Source organism: Ciconia boyciana, chromosome 2 (assembly GCF_034638445.1).
Source record: "Ciconia boyciana chromosome 2, ASM3463844v1, whole genome shotgun sequence".
Lineage (NCBI taxonomy): Eukaryota > Metazoa > Chordata > Aves > Ciconiiformes > Ciconiidae > Ciconia > Ciconia boyciana.
The window spans coordinates 143,032,481-143,050,076 of record NC_132935.1 but is presented as its reverse complement, the minus strand read 5'-3'; the positions used below and the strand labels follow the sequence as shown (position 1 = coordinate 143,050,076).

The window sequence follows — 17,596 nt, the reverse complement described above, 5'->3', positions numbered from 1 at the left end:
GGATGGATGATCTGTGCTTTTTTACAGAGCAGCATGAAACAAGCTTTCTGTTGCCCTCTCATTTTTGTCACTGACAGCTTGGCCAGTCCGCTTACTTCCTCTTCACTTTGGGGAAATACGGTACCAATGCAGGTCAGATGTTTTTTTTCACCCTCTATATCAGCAGAGGCAGTTATAAAGCATTCAGTATGAGAAGGATAAAGTTAAAAAGTAGATAGGAGCAAATCACATATGTAGAAGTAGGTTAAGAGACCAATCGAGCAATTTTTTTCGTAGTTAGTTAGAGGCATTGCTTTTCCTGAAGCAGTCCAGCATTGAAATGCTCTTGGTGCATTTGTGTCTGTCATTGTAACCTGACTTGAGAGTATTTTCATACACTTAACTTCCATTCCTTGTCCAGAAAATAACCCAGCTGTAATGAACTTAGCTGTTCCTAGGTCTGTTCCTATTTAAATTCTTGGGACATGGAAGAGCAGACCAGATCAGAACCACACTAATTCTGAGGCTTTCCAGCTCACAGTGCCATCTGGAGGGGTTCATTCAAGTTCAGTGCCCTTGGTCATTAGCACTGACAACAGTACTCTAACTTGATACAGACTGGTAAAAAGAATTGCCCCATGTGCTGTTCCTCTCACTATCCTGTGTTGTCCTTCATGGTGCTTCAGCTATAAATGTAAATTGTGGTGATCCCATTGGTTTTATTCAGTGTACTGCAGAGGAATGGCTGTTTCTGAAGCTGAAAGACTCTGAAGTTTGTATGTAGGTAGAGAATATAGCATTTCTTCTTTGGAAATTTTCGTAGCCTTATTGGCATTCTCTAATACTCACAAACCACTTAAGTCTCCATAAGAGGAGACATTCTAAGGTCATGCTCATGTTATTTGGGAAAATCTGACTACGAGTGCAACATACAGATGAGTAGATTGGAAATACCTCGTTCCTGGGTGATTATTTTCTTGTTCCTTAACCTAACGTATCCCATTTAGTAAATTCAGCATCTGTTGAATGGAACAAATAAACTAAAGCTCCATTTGCCTCAACAGATAAGCAGATTGAAACTTGCAAAGAACATTAATTCTTTACTGAGAGTTCGGATTTTCAGCTATGTGACACGATATATTTAACATATTTGCAGTTTGCCTGCTCAGTTACCTTCTTTCTGTAGGTTTTTATCTCAGGATTTGGAAAGCGTTATGATACTCTCCTATTCATTGATTAGCAGAATAGAATAATAGAATAGAATCAATAGACTTCACTACAAAGAAGTCTATCCTCTGTATTTGATGATTTTCCATTCATCTCACTCTCAGTTATCCTTTTCTTAGTATAGGCATCAGGAAAGTAGAAGATGCAGGCAGCACTGTAAATTTGCCTACCCTTCAGGAGTTAGTGCTTAGACCTTTTGAGAATATGACAAAAAGTGACAAAGTGCCACTTTCTTCTCTAATACAATTACCAGTTAGCCTGTTCAACACCTCTTTAGGGGGCCATCGTGGTTTAGCCCCAGCCGGCAACTAAGCACCACGTAGCCGCTCGCTCACTCCCCCCCAGTGGGATGGGGGAGAGAATCAGAAGAGTAAAAGTAAGAAAACTCGAGGGTTGAGATAAAGACAGTTTAATAGGTAAAGCAAAAGCTGCGCACGCAAACAAAGCAAGGAATTCATTCACTACTTCCCATGGGCAGGCAGGTGTTCAGCCATCTCCAGGAAAGCAGGGCTCCATCACGCGTAATGGCTACTTGGGAAGACAAACGCCATCACTCCGAATGTCCCCCCCTTCCTTCTTCTTCCCCAGCTTTATATACTGAGCATGATGTCATATGGTATGGAATAGCCCTTTGGTCAGTTTGGATCAACAATCCTGGCTGTGTCCCCTCCCAGCTTCTTCTGCACCTGGCAGAGCATGGGAAGCTGAAAAGTCCTTGACTAGTGCAGCAACAACTAAAACATCCCTGTGTTATCAACACTGTTTTCAGCACAAATCCAAAACATAGCCCCATACCAGGCACTATAAAGAAAATTAACTCTATCTCAGCTGAAACTAGGACAGGGGCAAACTGTCAAGCTTTTACAAAGCTTGGTGGCCTAACAACAAATGAGTTTTTAACAGCCTAGGTGAGGCTCTAAGGCCTAAATCTCAGTGTTGCTGTCTTCCAGACTCTCTTCCTTATCCCTTTTGAGGGCATCTTATCTGCTGCCATGGAACATAAAAATGTTACTGTATATTGGAATAATAAAATCAGTTCACAGGTGAGAGAGAGATTACAGTAGGGGGTTTTTTTTTTCAGTTATCCAGGGAGAGATGGAATAGATAACCTGAGACTTAAACCAGAGCAGATCTCCAGCTTCTGAATGATGTCCAAAATTCAAATTCAGATTGGCCTTTTTGGTTTCCCCTTATTGACTTGCAAGACACCTAATTCAAGACTAAATGGGACATATCTGTGCTTTATAGGCGATCAAAACTAATCCCACCCCAGGGCCTTGCATTTTGTCCTTTCTGTCTCACTGAAAGGCTTTGTAGCAGTAATTGCTTACCTGTGGTCAAGGGGAGTAGTGCCCTATCATTACTAGGGCAAGTGAATCTTAAATTAATCCTTCACCTTTTAAGACAAGATACCAGTCAGTCTTATTCTAAATATTTTGGTTTTGCTTTTACTCGCAGTTATCATTCAGAAATCATACCTTATTATCATTTGATGATGAGAATTCAGAGCATTATAATTGGAAAGGCCTGAGCCTTTCTATCACAGGACTGTTTATGATCTTCCGTGAGTCTCATGATGCACCTGAGTGTCATCTTGCACTTGCAGGCAGAGTCTGTCTGATTCTGGGACATATCGTAGTTAGCACTTGTACGATACAGTTTGCCGCAATGCATGTTACACACTCAGATGCAGCTTAGAGCAGACTCTTTAGCATTCACTCTAATCGCAGAATAAATACCCCTTTCTCAGACAAATTTGAGGCTCTTGTGTTCATGCCAAGTCCCAAGCAACACCTGACAAAGAATACTATTTCACTTTTGCCTACCCTCCACATGCTTAGTTACAGATACTGCTCCTGTGGAGAATTTCAGTCTGCTAGACTGAAAGTTTAAGCTATGCTTTCTGCTGTTAAGTGCAACATTTACATCGAAGCAATGAAGCTAGGAGCTGTTTGTTAGGCTTACTGGGCCTTTTTGCTCCGTATTGTGAGACCGGATTCTCAAATAATAAATGTTAGTATTGCTATCAAATGGTATACTGCTATGAAACACTGGATTGTTTAGGGTCTTTTCAGTCGTGCAGTGAAGTAGTTAATGGCAAAATTTGTGAACAGACAGTTGCATTTGTATGTTAGTCATTTACTATGGTAGGCGTTGAGAGTCATTTCAAAGAGGTTTCTCATGGTTTCTTTTCATTGCTGCCAGGGCATGCTGCTCGCTCATGGTTAGCTTGCTGTCCACCAGGACTCTCAGGTCCTCTTCAGCAGAGCTACACACCAAGACAGTCTGTTACTGCTATGTGGGATAATTCCATCCCAGGTGAAGGACTTGGTGTTTATCTTTGTTAAATCTCATGCAGTTCTTGTTGGCTTAGTGTTCCAGCATGTTGAGGTCTCTCTGTGTGGTGGTTCTTCCTTCCGGTGTATCTGCCTTTCCTCCAGTTTGATGTCATCCATGAACTTGGTTAAGGTGCATCCAATTTCATCAACCAGATTATCCATAAAGATACTGAATATTATAGGACTGCCAGTTTGACTTTGAGCCATTAACCACTGCTCAGAGCTATAGACAAGAAGATTCAGAAGTCCTTGTCTTCTTACATTGAGTGATCTAAGGATGACCTGGTCCAACACAGAACCTTTCTCACTGAATACCAGACTGTTTGAGAACTTCTGACAAAGAGCAAGTCCCCTTCTTTGAGTAGGACAAATTCATCTGAAGTTTAAGCAGTATCTGGAACATCTGGATGAAGATGATTGATGAAGATGATCTGGAAGAAGATTATCAATGATCTGGATGAAGGGATCAACTGCATCCTCAGTAAGTTTTCAGATGACACCAAGTTGTGCGGGAGTGTTGATCTGCTTGAGGGTAGGAAGGCTCTGCAGAGGGACCTGGACAGGCTGGATTGATGGGCTGAGGCCAATTGTATGAGGTTTAACAAGGCCAAGTGCAAGGTCCTGCACTTGGGCCACAGCAACCCCATGCAACGCTACAGGCTTGGGGAAGAGTGGCTGGAAAGCTGCCAGGAAGAAAAGGACCTGGGGGTGTTGGTTGACAGCCGCCTGAATATGAGCCAGCAGTGTGCCCAGGTGGCCAAGAAAGCCAATGGCATCCTGGCTTGTATCAAAAATAGCATGGCCGGCAGGACTAGGGAAGTGATCGTGCTCCTGTACTCAGCACTGGTGAGGCCACACCTCGAATACTGTGTTCAGTTTTGGGCCCCTCACTACAAGAGAGACATTGAGGTGCTGGAGCATGTCCAGAGAAGGGCAACGAAGCTGGTGAAGGGTCTGGAGCACAAGTCTGATGAGGAGCGGCTGAGGGAACTGGGGTTGTTTAGCCTGGAGAAAAGGAGGCTGAGGGGAGACCTTATCGCTCTCTACAACTACCTGAAAGGAGGTTGTAGAGAGGTGGGTGTTGGTCTCTTCTCCCAGGTAACAAGTGATAGGACAAGAGGAAATGGCCTCAAGTTGCGCCAGGGGAGGTTTAGACTGGATATTAGGAAATTTTACTTCACTGAAAGGGTTATCAAGCATTGGAACAGGCTGCCCAGGGGAGTGGTGGAGTCGCCATCCCTGGAGGTATTTAGAAGACGTTTGGATGAGGTGCTTAGGGACATGGTGTAGTGGTGGTCTTGGTAGTGTTAAGTTTACGGTTGGACTTGATGATCTTAAAGGTGTTTTCCAACCTATACGATTCTGTGATTCTGTGATCTTTTGAAATGATAGTAGTTGAAAATGCAAGACCATGATGTAGATCTCCATTCATGCTTTTACTGTACAGTGTAGAAATGAAAACGAATAACTACTTGCCTGTAGCAACTTCTCTGAGGTTCCTTTTTGTTGTCAGTCTGTAAGTTCACAACTCATCCTTCTATGCTTCTTTCAATATGAGTTAAAAAAAGAAATAGAGATTTTGTACTGAAAAGGAACTGTGAGAGATGAACAGACCCTGCTGTTTCTCTAAGAGGTGCCAATGCAGCACTGAATTTGAGATGTAAGCATTTGGTGTTAGTAGGTTAAAATTTGAAGCTAATAATGTTTGTGTACACGTACATAAAGTATAACTGTACAACTATACTTGTAGAGGATGTGCTACCTATAAACTTCTTGTCTTAGCAATTATAAGTTGTTTTTTAAACAACAAGTACAGCAAATATTGTTTATCTTATTTCATAACAGCCTTCTTCGGAGGCACTGAACAATTTCAGTTCCTGTTAAGTGTAGTACCTCTGAAAATGGGACTATCCAGATCTAATACATTGTCTGAGAATGTTAAGGAATAATAAAAAATCATAAGGCAGCATCCAGTTTTAAATGGAGATTAATGTGTTTCTGTTTTAAAAAGTCTTTAATGCATGTGAAATAAAAATATAGCTATTAATGCTTTATAAATGTAATTTTTTTAATTTTCATGGATTTTTTTCAGTATTTTCTTGTGCTGATCTATGGGCAGTGATTAAATGTTGTGGCTTTTGTTCAGATATTTTATATATATTTTTAAATGCTTAAGAGGAGACTAAGTTTTGCATTCTGTTGGAGACAAATTTTATTTTAACATGCACTTCTACTCTAGAAATAGTTCGGTTAGACCATATTTGAAACTTATTGATGGACGGCGTGTCCCAGCAATCTAGATTGCTGGCACAATTGCCAAGGGTCAGAATGTGCTGAAGATAGCTGAATAAATAAATAACGCTGCTGTTGTAATTGTAGCAGTACATTAACTCTCATAATTGACATGATTTACACAGGTAATCCCCACTGCTCTGCAAGTTAGTTCCCTTCTGTCTCGAGTATTTAGTTCCTAATAGCAGCTGATTCTCCTCCTCTTTTCTGACTTTCTGACAGTTGGAGGATATCAGCATTTAAAAGCTAAGGTAATGTTGTACCAGGTGTCTGTAACTTTGCTGCAGTCTGTGATGTGGGATTGGTGCTAGTGTATTGTTTTGGGGTTCATAAACAGAAAGAAGTTATAATTAGAGCTAGATAAATAAATATATCCTCTAAATATCTAAGTTCTTCTATTCAATTGTGATTTTACTGTGGGAAATTATTTTGAAAAGTATACCCATTGCTTATCTGCATGCTGCTCTATTGTAGTCTTGTGACTTTCAATAAGTGTTTTTCTGTTTATAAGAGGCATCTTGTGCATCCATAGACTTTAGTGCTAACATCCAATTGCTTTCCATTTTTCAAACTAATGGAAAGCTGAGCAGCTGTTGCAAATAGCACTTCTGGAAATCTGAAAATAAATATGTAATTCTTCCCGGACAATTTTATTGTAGGTTGTTATGCATTAAAAGGAAAGAAACATAGTTTCATTCTGAGAGTTTAGCTTAAAACTTGAATTTATTTATTACACTTACAAATTTAATTGTACACTGGATATTTGATAGAAAAAATCAGACAATAAACATGAATTCCATCATATAATTTTTTAAATTGCTATAAAGTGGACCTGTCTGTTTCCAAGAGGATTGCTTTTTTGCCCAGAAGCAGGACTTGAAAAACCTATCAGCTGGAAATTGCAAGTTGTTAGTTATTTTAGATGCAAAAGCTGAGACTCAAGGATAAGGAGCAAAATCAGCTGTTACTCACTACTGGAAAACACTGATGGAATTTTTAACAGGATTCAGTACTGCTTGGAAGATCCAGGGCCTTAGCAGCATGATGGGAAAAGCCAGAGGCAATGTGCTGGCACGTAGGCAGATGGTGAAAGAAGACTTGCTCTAGTTCAGTTTTCAGGTGTGCTAAAACCTATGGTAAAGTTGCATCATGGCTGACTATGTTCCTGATGCCTTCCCATGGTAAGGTACTCCTTCTCTATCACTCCTCAAAGGCGGATCAATGCAGAGAGCCTGTTCTGAGTGTCCTTCAGTTTCTGGTTTGGATCCTTCCTTCTCTCTGAGTAACTCCTGTGTTTACATCTTTTGCTCTTGCTTGCAGCTTTTGTAACTCGACAGAGACTTGACACTGAGTTGTTTCAAAACTGTAGATTCAGAACTGACAGAAGCAGTGTTAAGTTCTCCACAGACTTAGTTTTGGCATTATCAAGCTGATGTGCCTGGAAGACAGGGTAAAGGAATGTATAGTTACATCAGCTTATGTTTGTTTCACATTTTGTTCACACTGGAAAAACTATTTTTCTAGAAATACAAAATCTGGAAGTATTTTTCTGTTTTAATGAAAGTTTTAATTCTACAAAATTTGTTTTCCTTAGTTCCCATGACTGCTGGTGGACTTTTTCCTGCTCCTCACTGAAATGTAGATAGATCCTCAACTCTAGTTCCTGAGTCCCATTTTCTGAAGGAATTCGGTATCTGAGACTCCCCTGTCTTGATATGAGCATCACAGAGTGTATTTGTTCAGCAGTAGCTTTTTGTTGTACTGCTTCTCTCATTTCTAGTTATTTTAAATGTGATTTAAAATGTGAATTAGAAGCCATGATGCATTAGTAGCTAGACAGTTTTGTGTGTAAGTGAATGTGTGGAGTAAATAGTGCTATGATTTGTGCATGTATCCATCACTAATAGCATAGTTATTTCCAAAATACTAGATGCTCATACAGAAATCGTCAGTTGAGAACTTGTGTAATACAAAAATATAACAGTTTAATTTGCACATGCATTTAGCTTTTATATGTGCCTATCTTCATCAATGTTTAAACAGAAAAAAAATAAGGTCTGCTTGTAACTGCCATGGTAGAGTTTAATCTGCTAATTCTGAAGAAGTGAAAGTCGACAACTTAATTTTGAGAGGAGGGAAATCTGGCATACCCAGATGCTTCAGCTAAAATATGCAAAATACTTGAGGAGAGACACAGAGTAAGTCACTTGTCCTTGAGCTACATGTCTAATTTTGTAGACAAATAAAGACTGTAAAGCTGCTTTAAAAAAGCCAACTTAACTTTCCTTTACAGAAGATTTCAATCAAGTTGTGGAAGAGAGTTCTTGACCAGTGGCACTACATGTCTTTCATTATTTAAACATAAAAAGTGAAAAAAGCAAAATCTCTCAGTAGTTACACTTGAAGTCAAGTTGTCTGCTTTATGTCATTGTGGCACTTGGACAAATTCTGCTTGTCTTTTGGATAAATTGAAAACTTTTGCTGAGGTAAATTTACAGTTTTAAGAGAATATAGTAATGTCGTAAGGAGACAACTGGAACCGTCACTCTTCCAATTTTTGAGAAACTAAAGCTAAATCTTTTTTTTTTCTTAAACTTTGAAGTCAGGAAGAGACTATCCTTTCTTTTCCTGTTCAGAATTTGTGGGGTTTATAAGCTTTAATAGATTTTTGCTGAAATAATGAAAGTCTATTTTAAAAATGGAAAAAAAATCATGAAGTTGAACTAATTAGAGATGTAGTAGGGAGGAAGTAAGTATTAAGTAGGTAGGTGAGGATATTTGGCTCAGCAAATCTTCAGGTCCTCCTCCTCTAAACAGTGCAGGAGCCATATGCCAAGCTGTCAGTCGTCCTAAGAATGGAGAGGAGGCTGAAGAAACCCACGAAGAAATACAAATAAAGGGACATAAGCATAAACTAGCCAGAAGTCAGAACTGATCTGTCAGTGATGCATTTATTTAGACTGGGGCTTCTCAGCTATCTTAGGGCCAGATGAGAACTAGAGAGCACTTCAAGTGACGGCTTGCGCTGTAACCGAACGGTGACTGGGAAAGGGGATCCGTGTGTCCTGCTTGATTTGGGTGTTGCTGAAGAGGTTGGATGGAAGCCTGGCTTTCTCGATTGGTGAATATCATGAGCAAACATGCTATCTTTTCTATAGCTTTTTCTTAAAATTGCAGCAGATTTATAAAAAAATGCATGATACTTGGGTATTAGTTGATGTAAAAAGTATTTAAAGCTTCAGGGTCTTTATTTGCATGCTTTATATTTACAATGGAGCTACATTTATAAGACATATTGTAGCACTTAAGTGATGTTGGACTCTTCAGTTGTAAAATAATTATTTTTGTTTCCGGATTTTATTGGTAGGACCTGTTTAATTTTGAATTTTAATTGGTAAAACCTGCCCTGCTTGTTTTTCTTACTTGAACAGAAATTCTGTTCTTGTTAAGAAAAAAATATTTTAAATGGATTTTCTTGTGTAAACCACTATAAAGTGATTAAAAGTCATAAGCTCTTCAAAAGGCAGTGTCTTACAGTATTTGAATAGCTTACATACTAATTGGTTTTTCAACTGTGTGCCTGGCTCACCTGTGACTTTTTGTTCATCAGCATGTTTTGCTACAAGGTAGTGTATCTTGTAATTTGCTCACTGTTTGTTTTTAGACTATTCCCTCATTACGTGTTTTGCTATTTCTTTATGATGCTTTCAGTAACTTGATCTGCTTTTTGAGTTCTAATATAAACTTTTTATAAAACTTCATATGATACTTGGTGGAAGAATGGTTTGCTTTTATCTGTTTCTGGTATAAAAATTAAAAGTAATTTCTGTAAATTAATTTTGAAGTATTTATTACTATAAAATAGAAAAATGAGGTTTTTCATTTCAAATTAAAATTGATTTTCATTTCAAATTGAAAAATCAGAGGTTATCTCATTGCATTTTTCCTTTATAATGACATTTGTACCTTTACATGTTTTGATTTCTAGGTATCAATCTGTGGAACAGTAACTGGCTAGTATGAAACCAAAAAGGAATTCATTAATAGATTGTTGTTTTACATTTAAGAATTTTTTTAAAGCAAACTATGTAAACGGAATAATAATCTGCATGTGTCTCAGATATGCAGCATTAACTTCCAACTTGTTTTCAGTAGCGATTAGTTTGAAGCTTTATGTAGAACAGCTGGTAAGCCTTTATAGAGGCTGTCATTAGTAATAAAGAGGAAAACTTTCACCTTTAACAAGATTTTGTCTTCTCTACAGCTTGCCCAATTTAGGCAGCGGAAGGCACAAACTGATGGTCAGAATGGATCAAAGAAGCAGAAAAAGAAGAAGAAAACAGCAAACATCAAAGATGAAGAATCAATACAAGATGGGATTGATAGTGATCGATCTCGAGGTGATGAAACATCCACGTGCAGCAGCCGAAGGGGAGCAGCTGCTGCTGCTGACTTTGCTATTATCAGGGCTTTGCATAGTGGAGAAATTATCAAACACAACCAGGCTTACACCATTGAGGTAAGTTTGTCTCAGGCTGTAACCAGTTACTTTGTGGGGGGCAAAACAGTCCATTAATTTTGAGAGTGGGAATAAAGGAATTATATGAGATTTTGAATATTATTACCTTGCCTCCTCTGTCCATCCTTAATATCTCCAGAGAAGGCTCTTTCTACCTGCCTGCTGGCATCATGTTTTCTGTGGTAGTCAGTGTACTGTAGATTATGGAAAGTTTGTTGGTACTGCTGTATTCCCTAAATGGGCAAAAATTGGTTTTGTTTTATTGCTTCATTTTATGCATTTTGTTTTATTAAAAGTTTACAAATTGCAGTGGATTTTTGATCACTGCAGCTATGGCTACAGCAAAATGCAAAACTAAACATCTTTCGTGTATCCATAATGTGATTTGAGTCTTTCTGGTTAATGAGGAGGAGGAATGAGTTTAGAAAACACTACTTAGAACCGGATGGCTTAAGAGACTGATAAACGGATACTCTACTTTTACTACTTAATGAAATATAATCCCGATTGCTAGTGGCTGAAAGTACATGCTCCAGGAAGGCTGTAAGATGCCCCATGGGATATACACTGGCAGTCCAGTTCAGTTCTGTGTGGACATGAATTCATGTAATGTAATATGTTGTTCCAGATATGAGGGACAAGAGATGCTGATGTTATTTACGGACTAGCTTATTCCATTTGTGAAAGCAGTGCCTCTAAAAGGACGAGTGGCATTCTGAACAAGCAGCTCAACACAGATTCCCAGCTCTGTGCACGTGAATGCGGTCTTTTCTGAGAGATGTAGTACAGATGAACGCTCTGCATTTTGACTTGTCAGTCCTGTGCTAGGATAGACCATTTGTAGCTATTTTGACTCCATTATCTAATTTCAGGCAGCTGAGAAGTAATAGAGAAATGACGCTTTTTGAAAATTTCTTGTGTTTTTGTTAAAAAAAAGAAAAGAGGTTACCCTGATGGAGGGGCAGACAGACTAAATCATACGTGCGAATAAAAACTTGTGAAGTAGTTGATCCATTTATTTTACAATTTTAAGCCTACAGTATATCAGTACACTAGATATTTTATACTTTATAGATACATGCCTTTAATATGTAGCTTTTCATACTTGGAAAGCTCATGTTAGGGCTTCAAAACTGTTTGTACTAACTCAATAAAACTGTCTGTTCAACTCATAGCTTTTCCTGGAGGAGGTAATAAATTTTTTAAAGAGTATTTAATACCAGAATGACTGTTTTCATAGGTGAAGATGAGACTTTTTTTGCCTTCTAGGAAAAGAGAAAGGTGTACTTTATGAAATGCAGCAGGTTATCTACAGCTAAGGAGAGAAGACTGCTAGGGCGAAGAGCTGTTTAGAAGGAATCACTTAAACTGTTGTTTTAACAATATTGTAGTCTACATAAATATGATAACTGTATGAAGAAACTTTCTTAACCAAATATATTTTGAAGTACATCATGATTGCATCTTACACATGGACTCTGCTGATGTACTTTCTCACAGTCAGGATAAATATCTCTACTACAATTGGAGAAACAGGGTAAAGTACAGAATCATAGAATAATTTAGGTTGGAAGGGACCTCCAAGGTCATCTAGTCCAATCCTGTGCTCAAAGAAGGTCTAATTAGATCAGGTTGGTCCTAGGAGCCTATGTTGGCCTCTGAATGCTAACACTATGAGACAAAGATGATTTTAAAAATGGAAAAAATACCTGTGCTGCAGTTGCTAAAGGTTGTACACATAGATATATTCTTAAGATTGAGTATGATTTTTCTGAGGTCTGCCTTATTCCCAAAGCAACTTATCTTATGGTTGAATAAAGAAATATAGACATGCATAGGTTTTTTGGGGTTTGTTGGGCTTTTTTGTGTTTTTTTTTTTAATGTAGCTTTAAAAGAATAAGCATGGTGATTAGCGTTTATTTGTAATTTGACTCTCCTGAATTACTTATGTGTTAGTGACTTTAAAAATAGTATTCACTTCCACCAAAAAAAAGCTGCTCCCAATTGGGAGAGCATTTTTCTTTGTTACATGTTGTCTGTGGCCTGCTTATTCATGTTGAATAAGTAATTGGTATTTTGGAATTGGAAGATGATTGCTAATGTCTCTATCTGTGCAGTATTAATAGAAGAGGAAAAATTCTGAAATAGTTTCAATGAATCTCATAACTTACTTTTTTTAGTCTTATAAGTGCAAAGATTTGGACAGAGAGCCTGTATTACAGTAATTGGATTAGAGCTTGCTTAGTTGAACTGGCAGCCAGTGTAATAGGCAGTTTCAGGCTAATCTCTGCAATGGAGAATTACAGACAGCTTCTTTGAGCTGTTTGCTTTTTCACCCAACATTAAATCTCGATAGGCTGCTCTGTCAGGAGAGTAAGGCAAGATTATTGGAGGCATTATGCAGGATTATTTTCTAGCTAAATTTTTATTCCACTTACTTTTTCATCTTTTACTGGAATTCATATTTAGAATTGTTCTTTCCGAACCACAAAATAGACTCAGAACATCTGACCATACTGCCTATCTATCTAAAAATCCTGACTGGGCTCTTTTGTGGTAGTTTTGTGGATAGAAGTTTATCTCTCTGCAGTTTTTCTAGTATGATTTTTTAGTCCCCAGTGGAATTATCATGTTCAAATACAAATAACAAAGAGTTCTCTTACTCAACATGAATAACAGAAAGTGAAATAGAGGTACTCCTGTGGGAGCTTACTCCCCATCTGAAGTTGGAGGAGTTCCTTTTCAGAGGGCAAAAGTCTGTTTAGAGAATTCAGTTATTTTTTGCAGGCATCCCTTTCCCTTTTTTTTCCTCTGTCTTCCGAAGTGTGGGTTCCTCCATCCCCCTGTAATCCCTCAAGTTACAGAAACTAATTGGAAGAACTCTGGAAGAACTATCATTGTTTTGTACCATCCTTATTCATTCCATTTTACCTTCTGTCTGAACTCATTTGTCATTTCTATAGGGTTTTCCATCCTCTGTCAGAGGAACGGTTTATTTACAAGATTTATTAGAGAAATGCCAGTCGGTATTTCTTGGTTAAAGTCTCTGGGTCTTAACTTGTTTTAAGTTAAATGCTTTTTGTCTTGGTCTCACAAAGAGGAATAATATGTTGAGTTTCTAGTTGCCTTCAGTTTTTGTCTTTATTCGGTTGTGCCCTGATATCTTTTGGTCTTGACATCCATAGTGTCCTTTTGCATATAGAAGTAAAAATAATCTAGAAGACACAGCCCAGGAAATAAATTGGATCAATTAAACTCTTGGGTTTAGGATTGCTTCTTTTTGTGACTTCTTGCAATTAAAAATGGAAGAAAGCAAAAACCACTTCCAGGGTAAATAATTGCTGAGATCACCTTCTCTGAGAAGTCTTGAAACGATGCATCAGAGCACACTGCTTTGCAAGAATGTACTAATGCCAGGAAAGCAAAAGAAATTAACCTGTGGCACAGTAAAATTGTCCTTGAGTCACCTGGGTAGTAAAAGGTATTATGCAAAGCTGCTTAGAAAAGAAAAGTTCAAAGTTCTGTGATGAAGAATACCTGCTAATTGACTAAGGTTGGATTAGTAACTCGTCTTTTGTTTTTCACAGGACAAATCCATTTGGTAATAGTTTTAGAATAGCTTAACTGTTTACTCAAGTAGGTGATGAAGTTTATAGCTCCATGTTCATTGTTTCATTTCTAGAACTTACTCCAGTTGTTAATACCTGAGACTTGACAGGCAAGGAACAGAAACAGAGTAAGAAGGAGACACTGGGTAGGATTCTTGAGAAGAACTAAGGAAGAAAAGTGACAGAAATATGGAAACATAAGTAGCACAGAGAAACAGGATGCCTCAGTGAGAAAAGGCGTAGGTGGTGAATGTGGGTAAGGCATTCCTATGATAGAAGCATGAAAGCAAAGAACAACCAAAGGCTTTGACTAGAGAAGAGATATTCTGGGATTTACAATAAGACGGAGGATTTGAAAAAAAGGATGGATAAATAAAATGTAGTAAAAATGAGCCCAGTCACTTCACATAATCTAGCATCCCTTGAAAAATGTTTTGAAATTGGAGAATGAAGATAACAAATGTTTGGAAGTGGTTTCTTCAATAGTAAAGTCAGTGCCACGAGAGAATATACTAGATTCTCAGCAGCATATGGTTCTGACTGAAGCCAGTCATCTTTCCATTCACCCTCTGGCCAAAAGATTGCTGGGATATCTTACTAATTTTCTTTGATGCATAAAACAGCTTCTAGTATGATGCCTTCCTTTCTCTCTGTAAATACTGATATATAATAGATTTGCTGACACAGAAATGACCTGCATTGGAGACTGATCTTTGCAGATTTACCAAGTATTTAATTTTAGATTAAACATTTATAAGGCCATATTACCAAAGAATAGAAACCTAATTAAATGCTTACATTACCTCTCTGTTGATGATATTTTCTGATATAGGAGATTTATAAACTGAGGAGTGGGGTACCTCGCTGCAGATTATATTCAGATCTGGCAGTGTTTTATCTCCACTAAGACATAATCTAGTTAAATCTGTTTGTAGTCAATTGGTTTGGGTTATAAATTACCAGGGAATGCATTCCTTTGAATTGAATGGTTTTCGGATTAGGAACTAAGAAAGTCATGACGAGGCAATATATAAGAATAGCACTTCATATTGAGACTGTTCTACAAATATTAAAGACCCATAAAGTTCAGGATGACTTAAAGAGAGGGTTTCATGACTGGGATTTTCAGTTTACATTCTCTTTGCCTCCCTTCCTCGTCGCAGTCCTCTTAATTAGTTTTACTCAGGTTGTGATCATCTATGGATCACTAGTGACCCATGTGAAACTGTCCAAACTAAAATAAACTTGTTTTCACAAGAATGAATCCAGAATTTTGTAGTTAAATTTTTGTAACAGTTTACACTGAGGTCATAAAAAAGTCAGTAATTTACTTCAGGTAGAATTCTGTTCTGTGAGTACTTAATCTTGGTTCTCGCCCTTTAATACTCTCATCCATTGCAATTGGAATAGTTTAGTACTGGATGTCTGTCCTTGCAAAATGTTTTATTGTCACCTATGAAAGTTTTTTCTAAAGAAACATAAAAATCACTTTTCAGTTCTTGTGGCCAATTTTGTATATGAGTTCTTTTGTGAATCCTGTGATAATGTTGGGTGTCCAGTGCCAAAGAATGTGACTTCTGAGCAATGCTTCACTGCATACAGAAACAAGTTACTCTGAAATGGACCTCCTGTGTTCCACAGGCTGATTACTCCCTTTTTTGTATCATCTTGCAGTATTTCCTCTGAAGAATGTATACAGATGAAAATGTTTGTAATTTTCTGAATACTTAAGTGTTATCATTAAAGGCACTACCTGCAGAGTTGATGGAGATAGTTGCCTATAAAGGGTCTTTGAGATGTCTGTTCAGTGTATTTTAACTATCAACCACATTGTCAGTGAAGAAAATACTAAATAAAGAATTAAAACATCTTGCCGGAAGATAATAGCTGTTTGTAGCAAGAAAATGCTGTGGGGCATAGGTGGTAGAATACGTGCCAACTGCCTGAAGTCAGAGTGTAACAGAAACCTATTTCAAATTCCATGAAGTATTGAGAGAACTGATGAATAGCTTCATTGGCATTATCCTGCCAAAAGATCTTGTGTTGCTAACAGTGTGTGTATTTATGGATTTTTTGAAGTATTTCCTGTTAAACTGGACCCCTGTGGTTCAGACAGATGAGCTCTGTAAAACCTAATTACTTCTGTTGACCAAAGAAGAATTGAAGCAACAGAATGGATAGCTTAATAATGGAAGGAACTGGATTTTGAAATAAGGTTGGTCAGGTCTTAGGAACAGAAGATAGCTGCTTGGAGGGCAAGATGAGTGCCCATAAAATGTTGACTACTTGCAATGTTATTGATTCTGACAGCAAAAGAGTAGCATTAAGTCTTACAGTGTTGGAGTCTAATGTGTGAGCTCATAGGATTTAAGTCTTTAACTGATTTTTAGCAGGGTTTGGATGAACCCCTTAGCACAGAAGGCAGATCCATTTAACTTGAGTTCATTTGGCCATCTTTCTGTACTTATCTTCTTGGCAAAAATACTTGGTCTTAACAGCCAAAAAACTATCTAGATGCAGGATTGAAGGAGATATTTTATAAAGATTATTTATGGTGCTAACAGATATTGCACACAAACTGATGGAGCACTAAATGGTTTTTGATACATTTTAAAAAATTATTTCAGTTCTTTTACTTTAGATCGGTATTCAGAAAGGACCAGCAATATATTCATTTTTTAAAAATCTTGTATCTGGCCAAATTACCATTAAAAAATTAGAGAATTATTTTCAGTAATCACCTTCCTTTGAGAATTCATATTTTCTCACTCTAGCCTAAGCTTCAATCTGCAAGTTCTTTGCCTTTTACTATGATTACCTACTAGGTTTGAGCTTATCCCAGGATCTAAGTATTCATTTATCATCTTTCTTATAAATGAAGGGCTGTTTATATAATTCAAAAGCATTACAAGGAAAAAATATATAAGAAGTCAGACTACTTGGCCTAGTTTTTTACATGTTGGAGAAGTGCCTGTATTTCATGTACTATATAAAGAACTTCAACAGTTATTAGATCTAATTAAAAATGTAAATTTATAGGAATACTTCTGTGCTTCTATAGAAATACTTCTAATCTTTCTTTGTGAAGTCTTCTGAATTGGAACAGACCATGGAAAATTGTAGGATGATATGGCCATACATTTGTTATCTGTATTATGGAAATAAATAATAATATGTTTTTTCCTGATTTTTTTTTTTTTTCCCTTCCAGAGGACTTTGTTCTAGACCAAGGACATAGACTACAAACAATATGTAAAATTTGTGTGTGTATATGCATATATATAAAAAATCTATAAGTATATATAATATTAATAAATATATTTATATAAAAAATAAATATTGTTAAGTACTAATTGTGTATTCCACAGCAGAAACACTTTTATCACCCTATAGTTTTAAAACATAATTTTGTTTCAGTTTGTGGCTTATCTTTAAGGTGGGCCTTTTTAATTTTTAAAATCATATGCACTGTATGAATTTTAGCTTCCATATTCATATTTTAAGTTAGTTTTGTGTACTCTGTACATAAAATAATACCTTTTTTTAAGGTTAATTACATTGTGGAGCTACGTATTGGATTCAAATTATATGTAGAATTGATGATGTTGGGATTGCAAAAACTGCAGGGCTCC

The 17,596-nt window shown here is 37.2% G+C and overlaps 1 protein-coding gene across 4 annotated transcripts in view; it reads left to right on the top strand.

The window, feature by feature from the left end:
- The window catches only part of AKAP9 (A-kinase anchoring protein 9), a 122,844-nt gene that overhangs the window by 18,009 nt on the left and 87,239 nt on the right, over positions 1 to 17,596 (top strand). For all 4 annotated transcript variants that reach the window (XM_072854291.1, XM_072854288.1, XM_072854289.1 and 1 more), the window contains exon 2: positions 10,102 to 10,356. In XM_072854291.1, the coding sequence (XP_072710392.1) occupies positions 10,102 to 10,356 (255 nt within the window). The remainder of the gene's footprint in view (positions 1 to 10,101; positions 10,357 to 17,596) is intronic.